Here is a 14,292-nt window from a genome sequence, read left to right as displayed (position 1 = left end):
ATAATCAAGCCACCAAAAAGGCAGGGATGCAGATGGCCTAGGGAACAACTGGAATTGTGACCCTCCTTGGAAAACACTCTCCATCTTTCGTCTTTATGTTTCTCTTTATGTCAGTTTTATTCTTTCCAGTTAGCTTAGTCCTATCAACAGGGGCCATGGTACAGGCAACTTTGAATTCATATCCAGTGGTGGTAAAGGAACTTCTTAGCCCAAATTGTTTGAAAAAACTTGGTGAAGACCTCTGGTTCGCCTGTCCTGAGTCACATAGCCAACTATAAACCAACCACTATGGCCAGAGATAGAAAATGATTACTGGTCTAGCCTGAGCCACATGCCCACCCTTGTGGCCAATGGGGAGCGATTCTATGATTGCTACCCCTTTTCAGGACCAGGCTGAGGTGGGGAGAAGTGGTTTTCCAAAATAATGGATTTCCCGTTCCAAGCAGATAAAACAACTCATCATGCTCGTGAGAAAAAAGAATGGGTGCAAAGTTCTACGTACATCCATAAGATGGACTCTACTGATTATTTTCTTCACATCTTCTACCTCCTTAATAATTCGGTGTCCATTTGATTTGTCTTGTACTGAGAGTAATGTATTAAAGTCTCCTTTATTCCTATGCCTCTATCTATGTTTCCTTGTATCTTCTCTACTTTTTGTTCCATAGGTAGATGCTAGATTTGATTGGCAGCCATTCACTTTCCTTTCTTGGGCTCTTCTGCTGCCCTTTCTGGCCCCCATCCTCAAATTTCCTCCAGTCCCTGCTTTCTGCTTTTAATGTCACAGGTATTATCTGCTTGTCTGCTTTGCTCACTCTCTAAAGGTGGACACTACATCCAATAGTAATGGTAAGCGAATAGTAATAGCTAACATTTCTTGATCACTTAAGTGCTAGGTACTGTGCTAAGTGCATTATCTAATGTAATCCTCACTGTAACCCGAGTTCAGAAACTTCTATTATTATTCCCCTTTTACAGATGATGAACCTAAGGCACAGAAACATTAATTTGCCCAAGGGTCACCACGTTGGTAAATGGTAGAGCCAGGATTTTAACCCAGTCTGGCTCCAGACTATGCTCTGTAATGTATGTAAATGCACAGAAAAGGAAGTCAAAGGACACACACCAGAACTCAGGCCATTACCTGAGGAGAGCAGAATGGGATGGAGGAGGGGAAGTGGTCCATGGGGTTGGTCATGCTTTGCCCTGTAAATGTTTACATTTGACTGTCTTACAAGGAACTCATTCAGGTATTAGTGGTGTGATTATTTTTTTATTGTGGTAAAATATACATACCCTAAAATTTACCATTTTAACCCTTTTCGAGTATATAAGGCAGTGGCATTAAATGCATTCACACTGGCATTAAATACATTCATCAACAGAACCATCCATCTCCAGAACTTTTCTATCATCCCAAACTGAAACTCGGTACCTATTAAACAATAACTTCACATTCTCCCTTCTGCCCAGGCCCTTTCTATTTCTATGAATTTGACTATTCTAGGTACCTCATGTAAGTATAACCATACATTATTTGGCCTTTTGTGACTGGCTTATTTCTTAGCGTAACTGTCTTCGAGGTTCATTCATGTTGTAGCATGTCTCAGAATTTAATCCCTTTTTAAGGGTGGATAATATTCCATTGTATGTATATACTACATTTTGTTTATCTGTTCATCTGTTGATGGACATGTGTGTTGTTTCCACCTTTGAGCTCTTGTGAATAATGCTGCTATGAACATGAGTATACATGTAGTTGTGCAATTTTTTAAAACCCTGAAAATCAATACTTACAGAATGATCCCATTTATATTTAGTATGTGGGTGTATGCATCATGCACTTGGTACGTATGTAAATGTGTAGAGAAAGGTCTGAGAGATGCCCATAAAACGTTTGTGTCATTGCCTCTAGAATGGGAAAAGAATGGGGTCGTGAAGGAAAAGACTCTGTAACTTTTTATTCTGTATATTTCTATATTTTTTTATTTTTTATAATAAAAATAGATTAAAATATTCCTTATGCAATTTTAAATTGCAATTAAAGATACAGGCATCTTGGCAGGCTATAGGTAAGGAATATTTAGAGCAATTTTCAAGGGGTCAGAAGAACTGAAGGGATAAAGGAAAGCTGAAATACCTTTGTGTGATTTGAAATTTTTATAAGGCACATATATGATTTTTTTAATTAGAAAAAATCGGATGGGAAAAATAAATCGAAGGCACGCGGTGGAACTGCAGTGGTAATTGAGGCCCAGAGGAGGGCAGTAGAAAGCCATGAGGCGGAAACCCTGGAAAAGTTCCTCCCTCTCACCTGGAAAAGGGCCAAGGATTCAAACTTGCCTGAGTGGGAGCTAGGACAAGCTCAGGTACTACCAATTCCAATGGGAATGGTGCTGGCCAGACTCTTGGAGCAAGACAATCAGATAAAAGGGGAGAAATCAGAAAAGTGGCGACGGTTCAGCTCTAGAGAGGTAAGGGGAGAGAAAGCGGGAAGAGGCGTTCTTCACAGAGGATCATCAAACAGGAGCGCAGGAGCAGAGACTTGGGCAGAAGACCTAGAGACATTTCTAGGAGTCTTGGGTACACAGCCCTGTTTAGAAGCACCGGCTGAGTCTTTGGACCCTGCCCTTCTGGGTTTTAAAGTAGACAAGGATAAGGATGGCCCTGCAGGCTGAAGACTCAGAGTTGGGATTAGGGGGAGGCAAGTGTAGGGTCAGATCCTGTCTTTATTTAAAATATTTGCTATTTTAGGGCTTCCCTGGTGGCGCAGTGGTTAAGAATCCACCTGCCAATGCAGGGGACACAGGTTCGAGCCCTGGTCCAGGAAGATCCCACATGCTGCAGAGCAACTAAGCCCATGTGCCACAACTACTGAGCCTGCGCTCTAGAGCCCACGAGCCACAACTACTGAGCCCACACACCACATCTACTGAAACCCGCGAGCTCTAGAGCCCGTGCTCTGCAACAAGAGAAGCCACTGCAATGAGAAGCCCGTGCACCGCAGTGAAGTGTAGTCCCTGCTCGCCGCAACTAGAGAAAGCCCGCACACAGCAACGAAGACCCAACACAGCCAAAAATAATAAATAAATTAAAAAATTATATTTGCTATTTTGTACATCATGGACATTTTGTGCATTCATTTTGATTTTTAAAATATTACATGAAAATATTATTTATCTTGATTACTGAGTGTTTGGGCACCCGTTAAATTTTGTGCCAGAGGCAAGTGCCTCTCTGAGCCTCAGCATAGTTCTGGCACAAAGAAACACAATAACAACAAATCTGAAGCAACAAATGGGATTTTAAAGTACATCTATTATGCACAATTTTGATCAAAATTGTACCCCAGAATTTTTGAGTAAAATGAATTTCTAACATGTTAGGCATGTGAGCTTACAAATAAAAGAAAATCATATATCTATGTTAAAGCAAAAAAAAGTACAGTATAGCTTTTGTATCTATTGTGAATATGAAGTTAATGATAAATTAATTTCGAAGCTATTTCTGAAATTATCAGCTCTAACATATTGTTTATCATTTATCCATCACTAGGGAAAAAACTGATTTTAAAAAGGGTTGATAGGGGACTTCCCTGGTGGTGCAGTGGTTAAGAATCTGCCTGCCGGTGCAGGGAACACAGGTTCGAGCCCTGGTCCAGGAAGATCCCACATGCTACAGAGTAACTAAACCCGCGCCACAACTACTGAGCCTGTGCTCTAGAGCCCATGAGCCACAACTATTGAGCCCGCGTGCCACAACTACTGAAGCCCACGCGCCTAGAGCACATGCTCTGCAACAAGAGAAGCCACCGCAATGAGAAGCCCTCGCACTGCAACGAAGAGCAGCCCCTGCTCGCCGGAACTAGAGAAAGCCCGTGCGCGGCAACGAAGACGCAACATAGCCAAAAATTAATTAATTATTTTTTTTAAAAAGGGTTGACCGATATTCTTTTACTTTATAAGCATCAAATTAAGATTATTTGATTCAAAAAGCAATAAAGGGCTTCCCTGGTGGCGCAGTGGTTGAGAGTCTGCCTGCCAATGCAGGGGACGTGGGTTCGTGCCCCGGTCCGGGAAGATCCCACATACCGCGGAGCGGCTGGGCCCGTGAGCCATGGCCGCTGAGCCTGCGCGTCCGGGAGAGAGCCAGACTCCAGAGAGTCTGCAACGGGAGAGGCCACAACAGTGAGAGGCCCGCGTACCGCAAAAAAAAAAAAAAAAAAAAAAAAAGCAATAAAGTAACTTTAAAAAACAATTTTTTTCCTAGCTTTATTGAGATACAATTGACATATAACATTGTGTAAAAATGGCATTTTCTGATCTTTATACAGTTAAAAGGTATTTGAAGAGCAGGATTATTTAGAGTTTCAGGGTAAAAGTGAATTTTATTTTCCAAAGAATATTTAGTTTTGTTCTATTCCAATGGTCCCAAAAGGATGATTTCGAAGGCTGCTACCCTTACAGGCTTACCCTTTCATCTTTTTTCTGTTCATTTTAAAGATGAGGAAACAGACTTAAAGAAAGGCCCTTAGCACACAACCTTTTTATAAGGGTTACCCCGCTTACCCACTCCAGCTTTGTTTCCAGCTAGCCCCTCCCCAGAGTCTTCATTTTGGCCACATGGAAAGGAAGTTCCCTCAACCACGCTTCACACATATTGAAGCCTGTACAATGCAATGTTCTTTCCCTTCCTATTTGGGTTCAAGGAATTCCTACCCACATTTAAAAACAAATGAATTAAAGACCCCACCTCAGCTCAAGGGTCATCTCCAGGAGTCCCCACTTTGAATAGATACTCCTTTTGTGTGCTCTTGTGGCACTGTACCCTGCGACATCACAGCCTGCGAGACATTACACAGCTTAGTGATTGGTTATTTACGTGTCTCTCTCTCCCATTAGATTTCAAACTCCTTGAAGGCAGGGACTGTGTCTATTTGAATGCTCGTGCTTAACGCAAAGCACATAGGGTAAAGGGAAAGTCACACAGACACCCAACACATTTTCGTTGAAGGAATTAATCATCCTTGCTACCTCTCTCCCCTTCATGCCCCATGGCCTACCCTTCATCAAGTCCTACCCACCATCAAAATATTCCTCAAATTCATCAAGTTTTCTCCATCTTTATCACTACTACCCTGCTTCAAGCCACCATCCTCTATCACCTGGACCTATGTAACAGCCTTCTAATTGTCTCACCTACTTTCTTCTACTCATGCCCCGCCAATCTATTCCCCATACAACAGCCAGGGTGGTTTTTCTAAAATGCAGATCTTACCAGGTTATTCTCTAGCCAGAAAGTCTTCAGTGGTACCCCGTTATTCGTAGAATAAAGTCCAACTTTATGCACTTAGTTTGACCTACAAGGCCCAAACTTCTTTAGTCTCAACTCTTACCTTTTTTGCTGTCTCTAACTTGCTGCTCTCCCTTTCACCACAGGGCGTTTGCACATGTGTCTCCTCCACCTAGGACATTCTTATCTTTCTTCTTCTCATAATTCACTGCATTCATCTTTCAGAACTCAGCCCCAGTATTGCTTCCTCAGGAAAACTTCCTCTGACCCTCCTGATGAAATCAAACCTGTTATTCGTGGCTCTCCTAGCACCTTTATAATATCTATCATTGCTTATTTTCGTTTAATGTCTTTCCCCCATCCCATTAGTCTCTCCCACTGAAACCGCAGTGGCACATAAGAAGCCCTCAATAAATATCTCAGAATGACTTACTGGTGATGCAACACAAAACTGAAAGAGCCAGTCCATTTGGGGAAATGCACTGTGTTTTCGCCATCGCCACAGAACCCTGTAACCACGCAGGCCTCTCCAGGGAAATTTCCTGCAAATAGGCTGCCCTTGTTCATATGTGATGCTGAAACTAGGGCAGGCAGAGGACAGGCTGAACAAAGGGAGACCGGAGCATCTACTAAGCAAAGGTTTCGTCGTTCCCTTGCTTTAGGGGCCTAGGCTTCAGAGCTCTGAGATGAGTCAGCTGCTTGAACAGTATGTACTGGTCCATTCATTATAGAGCCACTTAATATGACTGTTAGGGAAAATTCTTCAAAAAATTGAAGGCTGTTATGTAGCATCCCTGATTAACATTTACTTCGCAAGTAGTATTCATCATGATGATTAATTTTTTAACTTAATAAACACATCATCTGCCATAGAAACAGCTTTATCATTAAAGGGAAACATTTTTCTCTTAAGCCAGAAAAAGGGCAAAATGTCCAATCACATCACATCAGATAGTTTCTTCAGTCCTTCCATTCTCCACAGCATCTATTCCAAAACCTTCCCCACTGTCCTCAAACCGCTAACCCTCAACAAAGGATGACTTCCCCTCTTCATTCACTAGGAAAACAGAAGCATTCAGATAGAAATTCTTCAAATCCCTCCCCCTAAGCCTTTTATTCCCATCCCCATGCCCATCCTGCATGGCTCTGTATCCAATTCCGACTTTTTGATCTGCACTTGTACCCACTGGGAGGGTAACTATGGCATTCTTTATTGCTCCCAAAGAGCCTGGCTCTATCATTTATCCTCACACTTTTCTGTGGCTTCAATATCTTCCCCCATACTAGTTCTTTCCCATCAGCTTTTAATTGAGAAGTTCTTTTCCTTCTCACAAAATGTCCTCCCCAGGTCCACTATCCCCCTCTAGAAAGCACCCTATTTTTCCGCTTTGCAGTCATACTTGAAAGAATTGTCTACACTAGCTGACTCCACTTCCTCAGCTTCAGTTACTCGTCAACCCATTGAAATCTGGCCTCCGTCTCTGCCTTTCCACTGAAACAGTGCTCTTGCCTAAATCACTAGTGACCTTTCTGTTATTAAATCCATTTTAACTTCTTTTCAGTCCTTATCTGTCTCAGATATTTAGCAGTATTTGTCACTGCCACTACTCCCAGTGCCTTGAAAAACTCCCTTACCATGGTTTCTAGGACCTCACACTTTCCTGGTTTTCCTCCCTACCTCTCTGGCACTTCTGGATTTTCTTTGCTAGATCAGGCTCCTTTACTAAATTTCTAAATGTTGGGATTCCTCTGAGTTTGGTCCTGGGCACATTGCCCGCTCTACCTTCTCTCCTTGGGTTGATCTCATCCCTTCCTATGGGTTTCAGTTAGCTTCTAGATTGGGTTTCTGACCTAGATACAGGAATTGAATTCAGGCAATTTGTAAACTTGAAAGGATAAAAAACATTTTTATTTTCACCAATCTCTAATGAAAATTTAGTATTTCTCCCAATTATGAATGTAAGCAACAAACCACAGTAGTATATAACCTGTGCCTGTGACTTTGTCAGTACTAGAAATCATATCTATTTTCATATATTACAGTTGTTGCAGATACCGCAAAATATTGTTTATGCTTATCATTTCAGTGTATAGTAGTTATTAGATCCACTGCCAGATCTCTTTATTTAGTGAATCAGTAATTACATATATTACTACATCACAATTTTTGTATTTGATAACTCTATTTCAGTATAATCCATTTCCTTTGTAACCCTATACATTTCATTTTGTACGTTTAAAAATATCATTCTGAGATGGGCTCCACAGGCTTCCCCAGACTGCCAATGGCACAAAAAGCATAAAGAAGCCCTGTTCTAGATGCTGATGACTTCCAGCCTAAATCATCTTCTGAACTCTAACTGGTTTCTGGATATGTGTACTTGAATATCTCATGAGAACCTTAAGTTCAACATGACCCAGACTGAACTCATCAACTTCTCCTACTCCCATTCTCCTCAAAGCTGCAGCTTCTCCTGTGTCCTCTGTCTCAATGAACAGGGCCAAGAGCTACTCAGTTGTCCAAGCCAGACTTCTGATCTGTCCTCGACTCTTCCCTTTCCTTCACTCTAACAATCAATCAAGAACCAAATCATGTCTATTCAACTGCTTTATTATTTCTAAAAATTCACCCATTTATCTCATCCTCAACACCTCAATTTCGGTAACCATCTTTTCTCTTCTCTGTAAGTGGTCTCCCCACAAACAGACAGAGCTCCCCTCTAATCCATTCTCTCCAATCATTGTTAAAATGATCTTTCTCTCCCCAAACACTGTGCTTAGTCTTAATACAGCCCACTTCACACTATCTTGTAATTACTTGAATTCTCTACTTGAATATAAATTCCAGGAGCGCAAGAATTTTTATCTTGCTTATTTTAGGATCTGCAGCATTAAGCATGGTGTCTGGCATATAGGAATACTCTATGTTTGTTGAATAAATGAATGATTGGACTGAGCTTCAGCCTGATGGTTAATAGCAGCTCAATAAAAAGGTTGAGGGACTACTCAAAATCTTAATTTTACTAAGAAAAAAATCCTAAAAACTTATACCCCAAGACGATTTAACCTCTATAACACAGAAGACTACGACAAGGCTGCAAGGTGCCTCCTTAACATTTAATAAGGAAAAATAGTTCTTCAATATCTAGAGCTATCCCAGTTTCTCTACCTTCTCTAAGTACTTCCCTCTGTGCTTAATAATGTCCCAGTCTTCTTGATTCAAATTTGATAGAATATTTGATGTAAAGGAGAAATAAATGATTAAAAGTCATTTGATAATATTTGTACACAGAAGCTCATGCCTCCCCATGGTGAGATTATGCTGTCAGAATATGACACAGAATGATAATGTCATAAACCCCTAGAACAAGCTGAACCATATCAAATCCAGTAGTTTCCTTGGTAGAAGAAGCATTTGAACAAGGCCCTGGACATGAATCTTTTTATTTATGTCCTACTTTTACCCATTTGGACAAATACTTGTTTAAATACAAACCAAAGTGATGAACCGTCTACTACAGGTTATGTGCTTAACCTTAAAACTTAGAAATTATGATCTATTATATTATGCATTCAAGCATTTAATTAGGCAAGCTAGCTGTGTTTAAGAAATCTGCTGTTTCTTGGATGTTACTATTAGTAGGTCTTCAAGAATTTCTAGGACAACACCTAAGAGCTTTACTTCTGTGTAAAAATTCCAAGCAACATAGAAGCATAAAGAGTACAGACATGTTGCCCCCTTTCACTCCCCTTCCCCACCCAATCCACCACCCCCCACCGCACCCCCCACCAGCCAAACGAGAAAATGCTATGTGAATGAATGTGGCATGGTACCTAAGACACAGTAGGTTTCAAGAAGGGCTTTTCCTTTTTTTTTTTTTTTTTTTTTTTTGCGGTACGCGGGCCTCTCACTGTTGTGGCCTCTCCCGTTGCGGAGCACAGGCTCTGGACGCACAGGCTCAGCGGCCATGGCTCACGGGCCCAGCCGCTCCGCGGCATGTGGGATCTTCCCGGACCGGGGCACGAAACCGCGTCCCCTGCATCGGCAGGCGGACTCTCAACCACTGCACCACCAGGGAAGCCCGAGAAGGGCTTTTTCTTGTCCTATCCCTTTTCCCACCGTACACATTCACATATACATTAACACTCAAGTGCATTCACACATGCAAGACATACACACACACTCAAAAACCTAGGTAATGGGTCGAGCAAGCCATGATGCAGGGGTAACACAAGTAATTATACACATTAGCCGGAGATACCTCCCAGATTCGGCTTCTAGACTGTGGCTGGGGACCTGATAGAGGGAAGAAAATAACAGTGGGACACTTATCATGCTTAAAAAAATAATTGATGAAGAGATTTGACTTTGACCTACAGTGACAAACCAGCATCAAAGTGGAAGGAAACTTGGTTACCTGACACATTTTCTGGTGATCCAATCTCTTTGACAGGAGCCAAGCACCGTGAATCAATGGAGACCAAACTGGACAATTTTAGGAGACATCTACTCATTATCATAATTGGTGTTACGATCATAGCTTTTGTTTATACCTGTTTTTGCTTTCTCCATTATTACTGTATGAGCGATGATGCCCCCAAAGCAGGAACGTACGTTTTACACCTTTGAATTAAGAATGCAAGGGGTGTGTGTGTGTGTGTGTGTGTGTGTGTGTGTGTGTGTGTGTGTGTATACATGTAGGAGTTTTCGTTGTTGTTATGGTTAGTTAATGTTAACTTTAGACTTCAAAAGAGCTACCAACATCTTGTGAGTGGATACCTTCACTTAAATGATATCAGCTCAAATTATTTCAAGTACATTATCAACTTTAGCCAAAGCTGTCCCTTATTCAGGGTTCAGCTGAGCCCCAGGCTGCTAATTTCATTATAAATTGAGTCTAGGAAAAGAGGGAATGACTATCTGAATAAGACAGAATGAAAAAGGGGAGAGAGAAGGCACTGGGTCTCTGCATTCCAAAGACAATAAAACATTTTGGATAATCTACCGTTTTAAGATATAATAACATGAAAACTGATTAACTGTGTTCAGTGATCTCAGTCCCTGGCTTTCATATAGGAGGATCAGGCTGGCCCTGATATACTAGTTCCCTAAAAATTTCCCAATCCAAGGACTGATGACTGAACTATACCAGTGCTCCATTCCTTTGGTTTTAGAGGAATATTGTGAATATAAATATGCATGGAGAGAAAATCTGATGGTATAAATATGATAGGAAAACAATGAATTTGGTCTAAAGAGTGTTTTTTTTATACGTGAGAAGTTGTGACATTTGTGCCTCCGTTGCATATCAACTTGTGACTTTTTTATAAAAAGTTTAATTTCTGGAATAAATAAAATTATCTCTCTCCCTCTCAACAGTAGACTTGAAACAATTTTGTGTCATTCCATACACAGACTATATGGTTATGAACTGTGGTTGAAACAGTAAAATTAAGAAAAAGGAAAAGCATTCAACATATGTTCATATCTGTAACCTGAGTCATGGCTTTCACCACACTCCAATTCTTACTGTGTTCAATTTTCCTCCTAGAGCCAAAAAAAGACCAGAAGTCTAAAATGACACAATAGCCTGTGTTTTCTGGTGATAGCAATAGTACTCTTTTGATTTAAATTGTCATACTCCAAATTTTCTATATTTTCAGGGTCAAGAAAGAAGGTGTAATGGCTAAGTCATCCAGGTCATCCAAAATATCATTCAGTGACTCCAAGACAGTTAGTCTGTGCAGTCCAGAAAAACAATCCATGCTGTCCGGTATAGACAAGCTATCCGGGCTCTCAAGTCCAGGAAAGGCATCCGCACCGTCCAGTACAGAAAAGTTAATCAGGCCTTTGAGTCAAGAGAAGTCATCCCACCAGGAAAAGTCACATAGAAACACAGTCTAGAAAAGGCACGTAAGCAGGCTCATGCCCATTAGCTAGTCAATCAAGTCAGTTCATCCTATCCCAATAAGGCCAACAGGCCACCTTGGCTAGCCAGTCTACAATATCTGGTCAGGCCAACCAAAACTCCTTGTTCACCCTATCCACAAAATCAAAGCTTGCCGAAGCCATCCAGTTTACAGAAACTCACCAAACGCCACAGACATCCTATTCTAAAGAGGTCAGTTAGTGCAGGTAGGGCAGACATATTATCTAGGCCTCAACCAGTCAAGTCTTGTCTATGCTACAAGGAAAAATGCCTTGTTTGCAGAGCTGCTTCTGAGTTTTCCGTCAATAATATTTCAGAGGTGAAGAAGAAGAATACTCAAAATCCACCTTTTCCACGTGAACTGAAGCCTTTTTCCAAGTCCTTTCATAAGATAGATTCCAGACACAATGCACTCTGTGGCAATGCGAATGACAGTGATATGATGACAGACTACAGTGATGGTGACAGTGACAAGGAGATAACCATTATCTGCAACATAAAATGCAAGGAAGTCATCTATAAAACCACCCATGAAATAATTAAGGGCTCAATAAAAATTAAAACCACCCATGAAGAAGCAAACTTATACCAACTGTTTTATGCTCACCATCCTTTAAGACCCTGATAGAGGGAAAATCCTCTTGGGATCACTACTGAGGTTAGACCTATCCATCTTAGAGGCAATTTACTTGAAAAATAGTAATTAAATGCATGACATAACAAATGATTTTATTGTAATTATTATTGCATTTTAGAGGCATAAAGCTCTTTTGAGGTATCTTATTTAGATCTGGTCGCTTGGATGGGAACCATAAACACACACACATAAATATAGAAAGGAATTGCAAGATGGGTACCCTGGACTCCTTTTTCCCTTGGATTAGCCCTCAATTGAAGTCTCAACCCAATTAACCTTATTTTTTTCGTGTTTACGTACAGTCCTCACAGTTTAAGACTGTCTTTCTGTAGTGCCCAGTGCTTGGTGGAAATGGCTCTGTGTGCTTCCTTCTGGCTGCATTGGGGAAACTCCTGACGGTCATTTCTAATACCACTGCCTCCTGTGACTGCTACCAAAGTAAGGGTCCAGCCTCCAGCACCCACGCCTGGAGTGCCATGATGTTAGTCTAAGTGTTCTAGTCTTCATAACTCTCAACAAGGCTTTTCATTCTTTTCGTTATCCTTCAAAATGATTTAAAAAAAAAGAGTTTGCCCTGTTGTGCATTCTCAAAATGTCCCAGTTGGAGGTCTGATACCTACCCATTTTCTTCACATGGTACCTTCCCACTCTGAATTGGCACGGGTGGGAGGCCAGGGAACAACCTTGGAGTTATATTCTCTAACTTCCCCACTGATGAGAGGTTATCCTTTCCTTCTACCAAGGGCATGGTTAAGAAAAGCAGACAAAGTCCTGGAGTCCCAGCCTATATTCTAGTACAGTGAGGTTACTCCTCTGTAACATATAGCAGGATAAGTTAAATGCCATAGCTAGCATATATTGAGTGTGTACTATTTGCCAGCCATTGTACTGGTCTCTTTATGTCTTGTGAGTCTGAAGGCCACCCTCCCCTCAATTTTGCTGATTTACTAAAAGAACTCACAAGACTCAAAAGCAGGTTATACCCATGGCTAAGGTTTATTAGAGCAAAAATATACAGCCCAAGAGCAACAGGAAAAAGACCTCTATCAGGAGGAAGCTAGAGAGGTTGGACACACGCTTTTGAGTACTTACCCATCTGGGGCCACCTAGGACATGCTATCTCTCTAGCAACAAACTAGAGGGACATGTGCAAAATGTCTCTGCCCAGGGAAGCCTCCGCATCTGAGGCTTTTATTGAGAGCTGGTCCCATAGGTATATCATGCTACATGACCAGCCACGGCAAGTGAAACTCAGGATCCCAACAATGAAACCAGATGCACATCGTCAATGTTGATGCTCGTGCAAAGCAATCAGGTGTACAAAACATGATCATCAACCATTAACATAAGAACATTCCCACAGGGCTGGCCAATGGTCAAATCATAGTTCCCGGTCCCCTTGACATACAAGGACCAAACAACCAGACCTGCTGTGTTAACACTTTCCTCATATTTCACATATTTTATTTAATCCCCAACAGGCCCCTATTATATGGGGAATTATATGAGTCAACCGAGACTCTGTAACGTTTAGTAAGATCACATTTATTAATTGGTTGAATCAAGATACGAATCTATGATTGGCTTATGTTCAAATTTTCATTATGCTGTACTGCCTTCTCACTACCAGTTTCTAGGGTGCCTGTTTATTCACAGATCACCCAATCCATTGGTGTGACCAAAATCCCCACTTGACCTTCAATCAATCCGGGCCATTTTCCTAACCTACCAGGAGCATATAAAGATGTCTTATGTTCATTCAGATCTGACTTCCCCATATCCTCTGCCTCTATTGGTGGTCCCCTGGTGGGATCTGTACCCATAAGGTCATCATAAAATTCACAGATGGCACAAAGTAGCTGCTTAGGTATAAAGGTTTTAAGAGATGGTATATGCATTTAAAAAGCATTGTGAGAGCTACAGACTTGATTTCCTACTGGTATTACCCTTTTTGAAAGGATAAACTTTAAAGGGTTAGAATTGTTCTGGGTTAGGCTGGTCTTTTTAAATTCACAAATAGAAGCAAAAGTTCTGATCAGATTTTTACAGTTTGGTATGAAAAACAGTTCAAACAAAAAAGTAGAACAAGTATAATGAACGCCCATATAAGCATTGCTCAGATTCAACAGTTATCACTACATGACTAATTCTGTTTCACTCCTATCCATTTCCCTCCCATTTATATCTCTAAAAGATAATAAATTTTAAAAATACATAAACACAATACTATTATCTCATGTAAAAATTAATAACTCCTTAATATAAATTATCCAGTCAGTATTCAAATTTCCCCATTCGTCTCATTTTTTCTATGGTTGTTTGTTCAGATGATGTTGATCAGTGTTTGACAGCATCTAAGTATTTTTAAATCAAAATTACAATTTCATTGACTAATCTGGCTTCATATTGTAAGATGATTTTGGAGTTAATCTG

At 40.9% G+C, this 14,292-nt stretch overlaps 1 protein-coding gene across 1 annotated transcript; it reads left to right on the top strand.

The window, feature by feature from the left end:
• Positions 1–8,725: 8,725 nt before the first annotated feature.
• Positions 8,726–11,847, top strand: LOC309978645 (uncharacterized protein CXorf66 homolog; the record flags this gene model as incomplete). The annotated part of the gene is given in 5 exon segments (XM_082865150.1): positions 8,726–8,813; positions 9,747–9,903; positions 10,957–11,183; positions 11,186–11,226; positions 11,230–11,847. Coding segments are annotated over 5 exon segments (1,131 nt in total).
• Positions 11,848–14,292: the final 2,445 nt, after the last annotated feature.

The sequence above is a fragment of the Leucopleurus acutus genome (assembly GCF_964270905.1).
Source record: "Leucopleurus acutus genome assembly, chromosome: X".
Taxonomy (NCBI): Eukaryota; Metazoa; Chordata; class Mammalia; order Artiodactyla; family Delphinidae; genus Leucopleurus; species Leucopleurus acutus.
Note: the sequence above shows the minus strand (reverse complement) of the source record. Positions and strands in the feature narration are given on the sequence as shown.